Below are 17922 nucleotides of genomic sequence, written 5' to 3'. Positions count from 1 at the left end.
GTATTTCCACCGAGCATGGCTTTGGTGTTCGGTGTTTACAGTTCTGTTACCGAGGAGGTATTTGCCTTTTACAAGCTGGACTGCTTTCTCATTGAGAGCCCACCGAAACGTCAGAACTCCAACATACTGGTTCTCCGTTCACTGCACTGGCACCACGTCACCTCTAAACTCACCGACTCGCTTCAGCCATCGCTGCATCCACAAAACACCCCAGACCACCCCAAAGAAATCACACAATAAATATAAACCGCGGGTGATCTCTGGTGCTTTTTTACAAACTTTAGCCTTGACCCTCATCCTGTGTTTACTCGAGAACCATCGACTGGAAATATCTTTTTTTTTTTTTCATCTTCATCTTAGAAAAGTTTCCTATTCAGATAACAACATTCAAGCACTGGTTGTTGTACAGGCCCACTCGGTCCCTGCCGTATCTTAGAAATGTGTCTTAGCTGACCCAGATGATGGTTAATAGTAGTAAATGTACAATTTGTTCAAAAGCGTGAAGAACCTGAGCAGCGCTCCGGGATGTGTCGACTCACACAAAATTATTGACTGTAACTGTAGAATCGCAATGCAGACATTGTTGAAACGGTTAAAATGCAGTAAAGTTTTACTGTAGTGTCCTCCTCAGGCTTTTCTTATGGAGCCCCGCCAGGTTTAGTGTTGTACAGGCTGGAAGCAGCCCTGCAGACTCCTCCAGCTCAGCTGGGATCTTGCTTAGCGTCCTGTGTGGGGTGTTTTCCACAATCCACACCAGTTTTCTCAGGAGTCTCTCGCTGAGTTGCTTCCTCGCGCTACAATCCGGCAGCGTCTTGACAGTTTTATGACGTTGAAACTTCGGGATAATATTTCCAACTGAGGTGACACAGATTCCAAGGTGTTTGGTGACGCCCTGGAAGCTCTTGAAACAGTGCTTTTTTAACGATGGCGAGACTGATTGTCTCAGACGGCGCCGCCGTTTCTTCAATAATTTTTGACGTTTCGTAAAATATTAAACTGAAATGGTTTATTTGTGTTGAATGGGGAGATACAGTACATGGAGTTGTGTGGAGCCGAGAACGGTTTCCTCAGCAGACGTGTTTGTCAACATACTGCGTGTACACATTTCTGTGTGTGTGTGTGTGTGTGTGTGAGTGAGAGGAAGACGATAAGTGTGTGGCACATCCTCCTCTCTCAGTCTGCCTCCTGTCTGCACGACAGTAATAATTTGTGTTTATTCCAGTGCCTATGATGGCGTGTCCTAATTACAGTAATGCTAAAGATTGGTGCCAGTCTGCTCTCTGACAGCCACACAGCTGCGAGTGGGCACGGAGGCACGACCAGCACTTTCAATCACACACACACACACAGACCTGCGAGGAAAAAGAGCGGTAACGCCGTGCGCATCCTCACAAGTCACGCACACACACACACACACACACACACACACACACACACACACACACACACACACACACACACACACACACACACACACACACACACACACACACACACACACACACACACACACACACACACACACACACACACACACACACACACACACACACACACGCACACGCACACGCACACGCACACGCACACGCACACGCACACACACACGCACACACACACGCACACGCACACACACACGCACACACACAGTCTTTCTCTGTGCCGTCGTAGCTCCTCCTACCTTGCTGTGCTGAACTGGCCTGTGTGCGCAGTGGGAGTGACCAGTCTCCAGGCCTACGCACGACGACCCGCCGTCAGCTGCAGTGCACACATCTGGAGAGAGAGAGAGAGAGAGAGAGACAGTGAGAAAAAAACAAGAGGAGGAAAAGACAGCCTCCGTGTGAGATTTTGTGTCTTTAGCTCATTCCACCCATTATGGCATCGGCAGCACATCGCGAGAAACCACAGAACACAAACAATGCTGCCCAGTTATAGTCTAAAAACCATTGTGGGCGTCCGCCAGTCGCACGGAACTAAAATACGTCCTCACACTAAAAATGGCCAGGGCACTCAGTCATCCCAAAAAAGAAAAAGGACACTCTTGGCAGTCCTAATTAAAGACTCTTATCTCAGAATGTTTTAGATAAAGTTCAAATTCCTTTAAATAAAATGTATATTTGCATAAGAACCATCCTTACAGGATGGTATGAGTCGATAATCATTTCCACGCTGCCTATTTCTCATTAATTTCAAGGTCCTAGGGACAAACTATCAGGCAGTTGGCACATGAAAAGGCTATTTCTAATTGTAGCCTGGCAGGCAGGCCAATGTGGAGGCAGGAAACAAAAGGAAAGAAAACTTCTGGGCGTCCCATCGAGATGAACTTCTCCATCTTTAAATCTGGCAATCATTGTCAACATTGTTTGATAGCTCCAGCTCTCCAAAGAGACCCAGTCATCTGCTCTCAGCTCCCTTCTTGTATTCATACGCATCAGGCTGAACGAGCGCCAGATGACAGACGCCTTCCTACCAGGAACGTCTTCCTGAAGCCTTCATGTAATTTGTTTCAGACATGTGTTCATTTCCCCATTACCTTGGGCCTGCCTGGGATCAAACGCCCTCTAGAGACGGAGACGTAAACTGCAGCCGCTTTGATCACGCCAATTGCAGTAATGAGGCCTGCAAGTTATTAAACCCCTTTGTGTTCGGTTATGACTATACTGGAGGAAGCGTTAATGCTAATGTTAATCGCTACAATTAAGATGACACTTCAGTTGTCTGAGAGGGACGCTTCGCTTTTTCATGGAAATCATGAGCAGATGTTCTGAGAAAGTTGCCGAACGAGACGTTTATATCACCGGGGCTGAGACTTCTTCAGTTTATGAAGCTACTTTTGAAGAGATTTGGTTTGAATAATCAACCCAGGGGATATATTGGGATTAGTGTTAACCAAACTTGTACAACAGAATATGCATCGGGCAGAAATCTACTGACTCTGGTCAGACTCCTCAAGGCAAGTTTGAACTTCTTGATGAACTCTGGAAACAGGATGAAATATATCAAGAATACAACTTTTTTTTTTCTTCTCGTCTTTAACGATGTGAGATGGTGCTCGACAGTTACCATGGAAACAAGTAGTAGTATTACTAGTTGTAGTAGTAATGGCTGACTGCGGCTGTATCTGTGATTGGCCGCTCCATTCCTCAATCAGACGAAAGACACATGATTAAAATCCAAAATTTAAAGTGCTCAAATCTGAACGCCAAAGCCCGTAACTTCAGAACCATCTGAATCCCCGGCAACATGGCCAAGAGTCTGGTCCTTTACATGAGTCATAAAGGGCTCAAAATAGGCAGAATGTATGAAAACTTTATCATTTCATGAACGTGTGGTTGGAATAATCCTGCAGCAGTTCTCCAGGGTTTTGTGGAGTCATGTGTTCCCATGTGACAAGTTTCCATTCGAATCATTGCAGAACGAGCACGATTGGCTGGATTTGCTCAATATGGACAGATGGGGAATTACATTAGTGTAGCACAGCAATGAGTTGATGTGCAGTGGTGCAGAATCTGATCCGCTACAAAGCCGCTATTTTGACTGTCACACAACAGTAGGCTTCTTATTTTAGTTATGAGGGGCATACAGTCATTTCCCTCAAAATATTGTAAAACTCTGCTGTACTACAATCCCCAACTGGCAACATTGAATTACTCTGACTATATTCAAAAAAAAAAAAAACATGAACTGATAACTTCCCCAACTCTTTAGTTGTGCCATGACAAGACAAAAACAAATTCTTCACGTCGCCACAGATAATCTTCTCCAGAATCTTTCTTACCTCCCTGTCAAAGCTCAGGCAGCACGAGGAACTGTGTATCTACCAGCGCGGGTATCAGCTGTGTTTGTCCGACGACACGGCCGACCTCGCTGTTCGGCTCTGACGGCGCACGTCCGCCGTGTGATTAAACTGAGCTGACAGCGTACGATACATCCACAGCGATAATGAGGCCCCCCCTGAGACGCCCCCCCCTCAGCGTTTCCTCTGCTTCAGGACACGCAGAGCTGTGAAACTTCATATGGAGCCTCTTTTTTTCTTGTGTGAATTTCAAGTCTGTGGATGTTTTGGGGAAGTGAAGACATTAACTGAAACGGAAGTGTGGTGGCTGCTTCGTGGTGGAGGTGACAAACCTTCCCACTACTCTCCTCAGTTTTATTTTAGTACAGTAACAAAACTGACCATCACCAGGAACTTGCACAACTACAGAATAGAGCCTGAATGTATTTAAAAACAACCATTGACTGCAACTTTTGAATTATGACAAGTAGAAAAACAACGTGGTGGTTTATGGATGAATGAAACAAGGATCTATGAAAGCCCGATTCAGAGTTTCAATACTTTCATCTTAATTTCGGATTGTCACGGTCGAATGAAAATTCGTAGCGGTTGCTACTAAATGTGGTCACACCAAGTTTGTTCATATGCTGAAGTTGCAAACTAAATCTATGATAAATTGGACTGATCTGCTAAAGAAAAGTTTTCTGACTCACACTTATTTATACAGTTGAGGTGAGAAATAATGCTAGAAGATGAAGCATCCATTTTGAGCTTATAGCTGACAGAAGCTACATTGCTGCTACAAAATAACTTGACGCCTCAACATTACAGAGAACGACATCTGGCAATATTTGGATTTTGAGAACTAATTTGGATATCTTCAGCTGTGTGGTTAATACTCATTTTCCTCTGGGCGAACCACACACATTATTTCTGCTTTACATGGACTTTAAAGGTGCAGTGTGTCAAATCTAAACGATGCCCCTTCTGTGCATCAGGTGGCAGTAGTGAGTCGATAACCTGTATTCAGTTCTTTGGAATTTCTCTCAGTTTTGACAATTTTCTTTTTTTTTTATATTAATTTTCTCTCTTACATTTAAAATTCATGCTGCTATTTTTCTTTTAGACTTGATCCTGGACTCATTTTGTTGTCCTCTTGTCGGTGTTTTCCCACTAGTGTCTGAGCATGTGGTCTATGGAAGTACCTGAGGAGGACTTGGCTCGGTGGTGCTTGGCGCGGACCTCCTGGCTGCACTGGCGTGGCAGCGCCGTGTGATCTGAGGTCAGGGCGGGCGATGAGGAGCCGTCCCGCCTCAGGTTCAGGTGCAGAGTTTCTTCAGCGAACAGACTTTGGATTAGCGCCAGGTCGAGACTTGAAACACAGCGGCCGTTCAGCACCAGGATCTCGTCGCCTGGACGCAGACCTGAGTGACACAGACGTGCATTTCAAGAGAGGAGTGGCAAAAGCCACACAGATCCCACGCGTCTCCAGTGGTTTTCAAAGTGAGAACATAAGCTGTACCTTCATTGAAAGCTATTCCATCAGGAAGCACTTCGCTGACAACGATCCTGCTGTTCTTCAGGTGGTCTGTGTGTCCTGTTACAGCGAAGCCTGTGGAGAAAACGTCAACGAAAGGGATTACAGACGAGACACTAAGGTAAATATGACCCCCACATAGACAGTTGTTTCTTTAATCCAACCATATGAGACTCGCTCACCAAAGTCTCCGACACCGCTCGGCCTGCTCATGTGCAGTGTAAACACATTAACCGGTACCACCTCCAGCTGATCACTGACCTGCAGGGCGATATGAGCCTAATCAATACACCTCACAGAATGAGCAGATAATGAAGAGCGACTGTTTGCCGGAGCGGCATTGTGCATGTTTGTCCTCACCACGTTGTGCAGGAGCTCTCCGGGAGCCAAGTATCGAACCTCCACGTCCTGTCCCGCTTTCCTGTGTAGTCGGAGGCTGTGCAGGCCGGGGTCCAGCTGTTTCACCTACATACAGGGGGGGGCACATTGCTCAGCGCAAAAAAAAAAAGCATTGGGGCACATTTCATGCACTGACGCTCAGCCTTGACAGCTGCCGTGTGGTCGAGGTGTGAATTATTCAGAGTTTACACTTGGTGATGAGAAATGTGCAGTAAACAAAAAAGGCTTTCTCCCAAAGGATTGTGTGTGTGTGTGTGTGTGTGTGTGTGTGTGTGTGTGTGTGTGTGTGTGTGTGTGTGTGTGTGTGTGTGTGTGTGTGTGTGTGTGTGTGTGTGTGTGTATCTGCAGTCACTCTTAGGGGACTATGAGTCAGACTGAATAGGAGTTATTTCAATCTCCTGGGAGAATAATGCAACTGGATGTGCTGTGAAAGCTTCAGAATATGTTTTCGCTCAGAAACCGAAAATCTATATACTCGCATTTTCTTTTCTTTCTTTTTCAGAAATCGCATGTGACTGATTTGATCACAAACTTCGACACCCTGGTCGATATCTAAATCTAAATGACAACACTGCCCCACTTTGTTTTGTTTTGGTGTTTATTCCCTCCCAACAGCTGTCAGTAATGTTGTTCTCTCACGGCTGTGACATGTCATCATTTCCCTGAAACCCAACCTTGCAGGCTGTGAGGAGAAGGTCGGCGGCTGTCTGGTCCCTCCTGACGGGAACTTGGACTGTCAGGCCGTCTGGCATGTGGACACACATCGCCACGTCAGGGGCAGTGTCGACGTTGTCCCAGACACCGCCCTCAGGGGGCGACATGGAGTAGATACTGGCCAGCACATCCAGACGCTGTGGGGGGGGGGCATAGAAGGAAACATTAGATGGGAAAGGGAGGAGTAAACAAATAAAAGGGAGGGAGGGAGAGAGAGAGAGAGAGAGAGAGAGAGGTAGACTTGGAGTAGAGGCACACACAAATCAATAGAGTTCCATTAGTCTAAATGCTTGGCCGTGGATCAAGCCGTGGAGCAGAGATGTCATACAATTAGCCTTTCAGAAATTCATTTGACAACATAGACGGCAGTTGCTCCATATAATCGGCATCATAATGACCATGTACACGGGAGGATTGGCAAGCGTGGCCTACCAGGTCTAGACATCCAGGATGATATCGGCTCCGATCTCCAGCTTTGCTTTAAGCGAAGTATGGGGACAATTTATTTCAAAATCAGTCAGACCCTCGGTGGGTAATTATGTGTTGCATTATTTGTGGCATTAACAGTGAGGTTGGAGCTGGGTATTAAGGTTGGAGGGACCACTCGACCTCACAGGCTGCCATTTGTGGGGTTTTGGTTGCGACTGTGTGTCTCTGGAGAGGGAAAAAAGCACAATGTGGGGCTGTCGGGAGACGCCGCAGTGCAGCCGGAGGCCACAATTACTGAGGCCCCCGGATCACGAGGAAAGGCTCAATCACACCGAGCTGCACTCAAACACACAGGCTGGAGAAACCAATGACACAGCACTTTTCACAGCATGAAGTCTCGGTTACACTGGGACACGGGACCAAGACGGATAATTGCCTTAGTGAATAAGCAGGGAGGGACTCAGTGATGTTTTAGGTGCATTACAGGATCACAAAATTAAGACTGCGTTATCCCCGTGCGCACAAAGATAACAAGTATGTTCCTGTCTTGTCGCCATTTTGTGGATTCGGCGTATTTCTCATCACTGTAACCTGTAGACTGCTTATGATATCGGAAAGATTCAAGAATTCCAGAAAGTGGGTTGATGGTTAAATGCCCATATATAGTTTTAAAGCTTTCTTCAGTGTGACTGCAATCATCTGTTGTTTTATGTGGATGGGACTGAAGATAGTCTCTGGCTGTAGTCTTACATAGTAACACAGTTAGGGCTGCATGATATGAGGTAAATATGAAATTATTTTGCCGTTTATTGTGAAACGATTAGCTGTCAATCGTGCAGGTTTTCTTCATTTCCCCCCCCCCCCCCCCCCCGTCGCATCTTCAGTTCCCACCAGCAGTGTCTCAGAACAAGAAAACTTTGTTGTTGTTTGTGTTCATTTTAAATAATTTGCCACCAGATATGAAATAAGTATCCATTAAAACTTTGTAATTAGTTAAGAGCACACTTATCTGTTAATTATCTGCAAATATAAACACATTTCTTATATATATATATATAGACACATACATTTATGCTATTTTTTAAATTGCATAGAACTAGTGAATGGGAACATAATTTATTTCAGTTCAGTCAGTCTTTTGCAACATATTTATTGTGGACATTTCTGGTGTCGCCATACTTTTACGTGTTGATTGTGTATCGTCCTTGATATACATAAAGATCTAACATCCAAGTCGCACGGAACCTACAGGTACAAGCTGTAACAGACAGTAATAGTAAAGAAAGGCAGACATCTTTACAACTGGGTAGAAGGACTCATTTAATGCACAATTTTTAACAGTTTCTACAGCCTTAAAATCTAAGTGCAGTCTAATCAGAAGAGGGTTGGAGCTTTCTGTCTGCTGCCTGTGAGTTTTCTGGTCCTTTTTCCGAAGCTGTTGATGAATCACCTCAAGAGGAAGAGAAGACCTTTTCCCTGCCAGACAAAAGCCCTGAAGGGAGTAGTCTGTGATTCAGAGCCTCATGTAGCCACGCACGTACACACACACACACAAACACCTATGTGCAGTGTTCTCGGTGCTGGCTTTATGAACACCAACCTTTGCCTAGTTTTCCACCCAAATGTCCCTCAGACTACACTACTTCAAAATAAAAAAAGCCACCAATGTTCTGACTTGATGTTTCCCTGACCTGTCGGGACGAAGGAACACAAGGGACCACTTCTACGTCTGCACCTTAAGGGATGTGAACTCATGCTTAAAAACAAACCAACAAAAAAAAAAAAAAAAAAAAAAGTCATGGCAACGGTTTGCATAACCGCCCCGTTTGTGTTGAAGCAACACTGGCGTGACCGGAAAACTGAGATTCGGCTTTGAGCAGAGGCTGAGTAACACTGTACACGCATTCATGGTCAGCGGCGGGCTCGACGGTTGCCCGGTCAACGTTCCACCAGCCCAACGCCAGCACCACGATCCAGACACGCGCTGGACTTCAACCACTGCTCTGTGCGGTGAGCGCGCTATTTCTGTTTGAGCCCAATCCAAGCCCTTACTTCAGTCTTTCCTCTCAAGTGTGGAAATTATTCAGAGCCATCCTCCACCCTGGAGCTTCTAAAGATGGAACATGGAATAAAAAGGATGTTCGAAAGTCAACATAAATATTCCAACTCTGCCTGGAGCCACACTGGTAAAGGAAATGTGCTACTTTTATTTTATTTACTCCATTAATTCTGTAAGCTAAATAAAATGGTTGTCAAATTTTGAATTGAATACAGTGAAAAAGCCAATTAGTTTGACAAGACAATTCCATATAGCGAGCTTTGTATGTTAACATTTTTGGCACGACACACACAAGCTTCCAACTTGAAATCATGCGATAGAACAAACTCATAGAAACATAGAACTCACAGAAGCAAAACTACAAAACGATCTAGGAGAGGAGTAGGTAATCATTTCTTTCAATGGGGTAACATTAAAAAAAAAAACTGCAATTATTGTGGAGGGCCGTGCCTTCGGTTTTACTTGATTCTTTGAGCCCCGAAAACACAAAGTTTTCAAATTGCTAAACTTTTGTAGTACTTTCGGTGTCTGTTTACACAACAATGGTGCTTGGAGCCGCTGCAAACTTTTTCAAAACACTCCAACTACATGGTTTTCAGCGTTTCTGCTGCTTCCATGGAAACAGACGTAGTATTCAAGACATTGTTGTATGAACATGCTGAAACAAAAACCTTTGGTTTTCACTTGAAATGCTACCGTGTAAACAAGGTCTTAATCTTATAAATTTTGATTAAAAAACTGTTTTGTAACGATAATAGTTAATCAAAACTGTATCATTTCAATATGCTCAAAGAGAGATAATCATTACCTATGTACACAGAAAAAAATAAATAATAAAGCTGCAAATAAAAGGCTACGTCTTGCATATATGATGCTCACTCATCTTCATCTAATTGCTAACTTCTCATTAACCTCCACCAGTAAACTATTTTACTCCACTGCCCTATTCAGCATCTGTTGCATAAGATGAACCTTCAGCATCAGCTGATGGGTCATTTCCAGTTTCCACTGTCCCTCTATTACATCTATTCAAAGGGCAGCACTCTTTCTTTCCTCAGATATCCAGCCCGAGGTTCCTCTTTCCATTATGACACGCTTTTCCCATCCTTGCACACATAAAGTGACCATAATGGTCGCCCAGACTTGCCAGCAGCACAGGCCAGATTTTGAGAATTAAAGCAGCGCGTGTGGATTTGAAGGCAGCGGAGTGTGGAGAGAGGTGGTGACACAGAAAGAGGGATCAGTATGTCACGGATGAGAGGTGATAGGGTGCTGGTCACAAGCCAGTGAAAGAGGGGGGGGGGGGGGGGTTCAGTCTCTGTGGAGACCAGGAGGGAGAGGAACTGAGCCTCAGTCCTAAGCCTTCACTATTTTCTCATAACTGTGCTCGAGATGACATTTTCACCGTTGAGTGTCTTCAGATCATGTCTTAGAAAACATCCCAAACCCCTATCTACTAGTAATCACATTTTACAAAACATTATGATGAAGCTGAACACAGGTGGACACACTCACACTCATTGAGCAGTTTTCCTCAACCACTGGACCACTGCTCCAAAATATACCGACTTAAGCACATTCGAGGTAACTAAATGCAAAATTAGCAAATATTTACAGCTTTGATAAATTGTATTTTGGATGTATTTACCTTATCTAACTGATTTGTATAGTTTAATGTGTGTATTATCGGTCACTTAATATCTTTTTTGCCTCCCACTTGTGGTGCTTTGTCTTGTCTTCCGGCTTGTAAAAGTCTTTATGTTGATTATGTTGCTTAAGGGTTAACTGTCACGTGATTTAAAATTGTTTGTGTGAAAACTCACTAAGTTAAGCAAATTTCATGAACAGTGATTCATGTCTATTGATTGATAGAGCAATCCTTGTTTCAACGAAAAGAATAAATTCCGTAAAGTGTTAAACTAGCCACCAGATTGCAAAGGAAACATCGACCCCATCCTCGACATATCTGTTTATAATCTAGCTAAATTCAATTGTTTAAAATCTGTAGAATACCAATTCACACCACAAGGTGGTGTCGCGGGTCACTGTGTTTTTATAATCTACTATTGGAGTATATTGTATATTGTATATGTTCACATATGTTGACATCAGCAGCATTAAAAACGACAATGACCAAAGCTCGTGGCAGCAAATCATCCAAACACTGACAGTCAGGCTTGACAGTGATTCACCACGATAACCCTCCACCGAGAACATCCAGTACATAAATCTTCTTCTCTGTTTCTTTAAGAAGAAGAAGGCTCCGGTCTCATTTTCTTTTTTCTGCCAGTCAAAACATATCGACTCACTCCGCCGCTGATGGGAGGAGTGGGCGGACGGAGGATTCGAGGAGCAAAACTCTGCCAGCCGGAGTGAATCTTAACCTCAGAGGAGGCCGGAGCAGCTGCAGCACCGACAGGTCCGCACCGTGCAGGTGTTTGTTTCTGCTTCGAACTGCAGCTGCTCACCGGAATGATCTGAGACAACGGAGAGGTGGGACGACTCGTCCTCCTCAACAGGAATCAAGCACGACAATTAAGTAAAAAGGCAATTATGGAAGAGCCAACATAACAGAATATATTCTTTATGCGTCAATCAGAGCTGTGTGGTGCGTCGTGGATTTCATTACCGATGTCATTTATAATCTCAAATGAATAAAGAATCGCATCTTCATCTTAACAAGTTTGAATTTGGACTTAATGTTTTTACAATAATGAACCTTGAACTCATCTCGGACTGAAGGATTTATAAAGGTTCGTTATTACTACTTGTCTAATAATATAAAAGAGATTGTGACGCCATCTTCCTTTCTGCAAAAGAGAATTACAACTACTCCGTGTCAACACATCCTCGGTTGGCTAATATTGTGTGGAAAGGACAGTAACCGCACTTACAACAGAACAAGGCCGACGTGCACAGGCGCGCACGTGCACAGAGCAAACAGCCTTCGCTTGACGCGACTTCACTTCAAAGGATTAGCGGCTGATGCCTGCTTATTGGAGTTATTCAAAGGATTTGAGACCCGAGTCGTACAACAGGCGCAAAGTCATCAAGACTGAAATGAAGAACTGTACGTGTCGGCAAAAAAAATCAATGCGGCTGTGCTAACCTCCCTCTTTTCTCACTTCTCACCCTGAAGACTCCTAATCCTCCCGGAATCAAAAACGGAGCCCAGCGATGAGCTGTTTTCCACATTCACGCCCAAATCTGAAACGCGTTTAAAGTGACATTAGAGCACGCACCCGATGAACGCCATTATTGTTTCTCTGAGCCACTTCCTGTTCCCTTCCTGGAGGCCTAATGAGGGCCGTTTCAACACTCGCCACATTGACCGCAGACTCACGCCATGAATCACTTAATCCAGCGCAACAGCGATCTTCTCAACCTCATCCTGCTCGGTCTGAAAGAGTCCATTATACAAATCTGTCTGTGCAACATCAGAACGGCAACTGCCCCAACTGCCCCATACAAACCCGACATTTCCATCGTATGAATAAGCAGTTGACTGTTCGGGACTTTTTGAACATGTATTTTCATTTGCTTCTAACAAAGAGGTGGTGTTAAACATACCCAAAGCTCCCAAATGATATGCTTAAATTTCCTTTTTGCTTTTGAACTGTTTTAAAAAAGATTGTTCAACCGTTTGTGTGTTGGAGCCGATTCCAGCTGGGGGGGGGGATTTCAGAGAGAACAGTTAACAATCCCAAGAAAAATCAAGCACGACACAGGTAATCCCCCGAACTCCTATGCCGAGGTACAGTTTGCTGAAAATGAACTATTTCTCTTGAAATGTTGTTACAAAGCACTCGTTATAGGACTTTAGCTGCTATTGTGTGCATGTGTGAATCAAATCCAGATCTCAGGTTGGTATTCCATGTGCGTATAGCGATTGTAAAACCAAGTCCACCACAAAAACTGTCAAACCGCTGGAAAGAGTCGCTTTCAATTGGTACACACACCGAAAAGATTAAATGGGCAGCTTCAGCTAAACTGTTATAATTAAGGCGGCAAACATGGATTTTAGGCTTTTGGTGTTTGTTTTGTTCCCCGGTTGCAGAACCCAATTTTACAATTAAGTTAATTGTAAAATCATGACCCCGAATGCTTTGAAGAAATACTGTCTGGCGACGAGAGTTTAAACTGCTTGTCAGCTGGTGTTTGTACATCATCGATGGTATTTCAGATTGTACCACTGGGACCTCCCAGATCTCCTCTGGGCCAACTAAACAACTTTTTCCTTTTTTTTTTTAATACAATTTCTATACTGCTGTAGGGTCATTTGCACAGATATGATATACTGACATACTAGTTGACTAGTTGAATTTCTATCACTAAGAACAAATAATACACATTCAAGATGGTTTTCTGATTCCACACAGGCAGACCTGTTTTGATGTAATGGCTCCGGCATGTAGCCGGGCTTTTCTGTAGTCTTGCGGTGGGTAGGAGGCTTATCAGAGCTTTGTTTGGCTAAAAATAGCTGCCCACTCTCACTGAAACCAACACTATGAAAGCAGCGAGTCTAAAACAGTGAAGTTGAACACTAAAGCAGTGGATCCTGAGCTTTTCCTTTGTGGTTGTTTTTGTTGTAACCCTTTAGATTGCTTCTGAGTAAAGTCGCAGATCCCCTCTGTCATCTCTGAAATGCCAAAACATTACAATGAAGCCAAACCCCAGCAGATAAATTCACTCTCACAAAAGCAGGAGTCTTCCCAGGCGGGCTCTCGGCTCCAGAAAGTATCTTCCTTTGAGTTTTTCTTTTTTTTTTCCCCCGAAACAAACTTAGTTTTGTCTCGAGGTCGACCCAGACCTCAAGGTTGGGAACCACTGCTGGGAAAGACCAAGACAATAACCGCAAGACTGTAAATAAGATCGGGAGAAGACAACCAGAAAACTGCAAAAATTAGTTGTAATTACAAGCACATTTCTCCCTTGAAGCCAGCTCTATCATGTCTAAACTTTACCTCATCGGTCGTCATTAAAATCAAATATTAATCTCAGACAGTTTATACTGCAGCAGGAGCAGATTTTGGGGTGAATCACAGCTCGCACAAAAGCACAAGTGGCTCCTTGTTCACGTGTTGGGGTTTGTGATGAAGGCGGCTGACCGTGAGGACAAAGAGACGCAGAAGCTGGAGGACAGTGCGCTCTGGAGCTGCAAGCTTACAGCGATATTTCACACATTAGTGATGCGGGCGTGTAACCGCCAAATAAATTGCAAAGGCTGCCGCTCCAGAGTCTGGCTGCTCAGATGGCCACAATTCACACTCATCCATCATTCAACACTTTTACCATCCGCATATACACTGAGCACCGGCCATTAACTCGATTATGGCGTGGACCGAGCACCCTGTTCACACCGGTCTCAACGCCACTCCTGTTAGACATGCCGCTTTTTTTTTTTATCTTGCAGACATCTGCAAATCAACATGAAAGGAGCCTCTGCTTTGATCCTGGACGAGTAATATGCACACACCCACACCCACACACCCACACCCACACGTGGAAGACTATCTTTACACAGTCTGCTATATCAGAGCTGCGAGGTCAAAGCAACGGCGGTCCCATTTCTGCCACGGCTACTTCACGGTGCAAGTGCAAATAAACCTGGTGCCACGCGATGGACATGACAGATGGTGGAAGAATTTTTTTAAAGATATATATCAAAAAGTCCACCAAACCATTAGCGGGCAAAAGTTAGTGAATTCTCTGACTCACCTCGGTGCTTCGGGGAGGCAGGGCGGCGTACGTTTGACCTCCAGCGTCGCTCTCAAAGATCTGAAATCAAGACACGAGACGCTTAGAAGTGCAGACAGAGGGGCACCACGCTGATTGACTCATGAGCGATTAAGCGCCTCACACACTCCGGCAACACAATATTAAACACACACTGTGCCATTTTGTAGTTAATTAAAAACTACGCGCGGTGAGTGCAGCGCTTTGATACCGCTTCCAAACCGGCTCTGCAGCCTTTGAAGGTGCATCGCTGGAAATTTGCTGAGGGTGTGTGTGTGTGTTTGCAAGCAAAGGAGGATGTGTGTGTGTGTACGGACACCGAGTGGTTTTCTGTGCAGCAGAGAGATGAAAGGATGAATGAGTCCTGCAGTCCCCCACTTTTCCACCCAAACATCCGCGGAGACGAAATCCGCAGCTTCTCTCCTGAACCTCGCCTCTTGTGTCTGACTAAGCTGCCGCTGGAGGTGCATCTGCAGCCTCGGAGGGCTTCGACAACTCTCTAATACAGCGGTGACACTGAGCCATCCTTTAATGCGAGGGCGTGACTGCGGTCCTCGCTCAAACGGGCAGCGGCTATCAGACGGTTTGCCGCTTGGCAGGCGGGACGTGACAGGTGGCACAGCTGGCGTCGGGTCCGACCCCGGCTCAGAGCTACTCGTGTTTGGCTGAAAAATGAAAGCATCTCAAGCTGGGACGTTTTTCTCAGAGATTTTCAAGATCCCAATAGCTTACACGAGAAGTGTCAAGTCTATTTCAGTTCACGGGCCACATAGCTTACGAAATAACTATTACTGATCTTCTACAAGTTCAGTCTGAAAATGTTCATTTCTAAAATAGTTTTTTAATAAAATCCTTCATTAACCAGAAATATATTTAAAAAATGTGTAATCTGGTTTTCAAAATAGGGGTTTATTCCTTGTGTTCCACTTTCATCCCACAGTCCCACAAAAGTGTTAGAGGCTGATCGGTGACTTTAAATTAACAGTAGGTGTGAAGGTGTGTGCGTTTGTCTCTTTGTGTTTGCTCTATGACCTGTAGAGGGTGCAATCTGGATTCACACACTCTGGAAAGCCGGAAAGTTGGTATAAAGCAGTGCAGGAGATGAATGGACGGATAGAAGAAGTGTAATTTGAAAGAATCTTTACCAGTTGTTAGCAATTTGCAGCTTTTAGTCCCTGAGTATGCGTGGTTTGGTGATCTGTGAGGCTTTCAGGTAAATAAAGTAGCAGCATGTTCCTAAAACCAGCATGTTGTGTTGTATCGAACGCAATCAATAATCAATATGAATATGTTTTAATGGAAGATTGCAGGTAATGTCTCCTACACACTGATGTAGGTCAAAGAAGCTCAACTTTACTCCTCCCTAAAAACATTACCGAGAATACGTGATCATCACCGGAGACAAAAAAAAACTTTCTCGCTCTCAAAATCGTAGTGAGAAGCGCTTTGTGACCTCTAATCACCAGACTACATTTGTAAAGTGGCTATAAACAGCACTGCGTCGCCATAAACTGTCTAATTTTAGAAAGCTTTACCAACTCTCCCACAAATCCACGGACCTCTCTGGCCCGGTTCCCACAGCCGACTGCCGGCCAGCTCCGTTCTTGTATACACAACTCTGCTAAGACGGATGAGGAGAGACAAAACGAGAAGGGAAGGGAGACGGCCGGGTGTCTGTGTATATGGGGGGGGGCATGACTTAGGGGCAAGGTTTTGCGGAGCGCAGCGTCACAGTGGTAAACGGGATTTAGTCAACACAGATGAGTCAGAATGGAAACTGTGAGACCGGCGGGGTACGCTCTGATGTTCCTGCTCTGGGAAACTAGACGGGGGGGGGGGGGGGGGGCAGGAAAGACAAATGGTGAGAGGAAGACGAAAAGCTAGGTTTAAGAGATTTAACATGTGGGGGGGCAGATGTTTGAGTGGGAGCAGAGTGGGGAGAAGACAAGAAAACCTGAGAATTTAACAGCAAGAGGAAGTAGGAGTTTGCTTCCTCTTCTGTCCAAATCCTACCGAGGACGTCACAGCGCCCGATGATGTCATTCAAAAACGGCCACGCATGAATTCTCCGCGCAGGATAACAGCACACCGAAACTAACGCCACAATTATCGCTCATTCTTGAAAGAAAATAACCGAGAACAAGCCCAGGAATCCGAGAAACGCCTTGAAGCTCGCGCCAGCCATTAGCTGCTTCCTATTAGCCTCGGAGTGACGACGAAAATACCAGGAAATGCTTAAAAGAAACTTGTGAGAGAGGCGGAAAGCTGAAGGGGGGGGGGGGGGGGGGGGGCTGTTTAATATTTAGTGTCTTTACACGAACCATCTGCCAGTGTCTGCAGGGCTCAGGAAGGAGCGGCTGCCGCCATCTACCATATAAGGTTTTTAATAATTCATGCTGATGCTGCAGCGTCACCGAGGCCTTCTGCACTGTGCTGCCGGGGCCTCGTCAGGCTGGTCGGCCAGATTTCCCAGAGAAGAAGAAGAAAAGAAAAAAAAGAAAGAATCGCACACACACACACAACACCTTGTGGGTGATACGTGAATGTCTTCGAGCAGGTGGCGTCGTAGCTGAACTAGATGGGAGCTAAGTGAAACAGGACAGGGAGCGATTTGTAAGCAGTCGGGAGGCAGGTAGTGTGGGGTCTGACGAGGAACACCTCTGCGGTGATGAAGACTTTCTACAGTCTCCACTAATGAACAAGAAGTCCATAAAGGAGTAAATGAGCGGTGGTACTTTAAATAGACCACCATGAGGAGAGCGTTCTCAAAAGGCCACAGCTTCAGGGTTCGGCCCGGCGGATTTCTGTATCAATAAATAACCAACCCGCATGAGTCTAATTAACAACCTGCGAGGGGTCCCCCCCCCCCTGCACCTGGGCAAGGAACGACTCCCCCGGTTTGTACTGAAACTTCTTTTTTTTTTTCTCCCCGGGAAAGCAGGAGGGGATGTTAAGTTACATGCTTTTAATTAATAACAACCCCCCCGGGGGTTTAAAATGTGCTGAGAGTGCCGTGCGACTTTACCACACCTCTCCACGTCTTTCATGTCAACACGAGCATGCGAGTGAGCGATAAGTTGTTTTCGTTAACGAACGTGAGCAATGTGCACCGAGGGGAGTTCGCATTAAGTGTTTTATTTTCCTCTCTCTCCGTCTCCCTTGAGCTCACACACACATGCATGTGTCAACACAGAGTGGACACATGCTTATGAATTCTGCATGTCCCCCGTTATGGATCCCCCCCCCCTGCATCCGCTGCACACACAAGGTGGGTGA

At 45.1% G+C, this 17922-nt stretch overlaps 1 protein-coding gene across 1 annotated transcript in view; it reads right to left on the bottom strand.

Annotated features, from left to right (window-relative positions):
- tiam2a (TIAM Rac1 associated GEF 2a) overlaps window positions 1-17922 on the bottom strand; it is an 82378-nt gene that overhangs the window by 23279 nt on the left and 41177 nt on the right. The window contains exons 9-15 of the mRNA XM_080479863.1: window positions 14629-14688; window positions 6383-6559; window positions 5670-5774; window positions 5492-5570; window positions 5295-5384; window positions 4978-5196; window positions 1679-1770 (exon numbers count right to left, since the gene is read on the bottom strand). Of these exons, the coding sequence (XP_080335989.1) occupies window positions 1679-1770; window positions 4978-5196; window positions 5295-5384; window positions 5492-5570; window positions 5670-5774; window positions 6383-6559; window positions 14629-14688 (822 nt within the window). The remainder of the gene's footprint in view (window positions 1-1678; window positions 1771-4977; window positions 5197-5294; window positions 5385-5491; window positions 5571-5669; window positions 5775-6382; window positions 6560-14628; window positions 14689-17922) is intronic.

The sequence above is a fragment of the Lipophrys pholis genome (assembly GCF_963383615.2).
Source record: "Lipophrys pholis genome assembly, chromosome: 14".
Lineage (NCBI taxonomy): Eukaryota > Metazoa > Chordata > Actinopteri > Blenniiformes > Blenniidae > Lipophrys > Lipophrys pholis.
The sequence above is the reverse complement of the archived record's forward strand: the minus strand, read 5'-3'. Positions and strand labels throughout refer to the sequence as shown.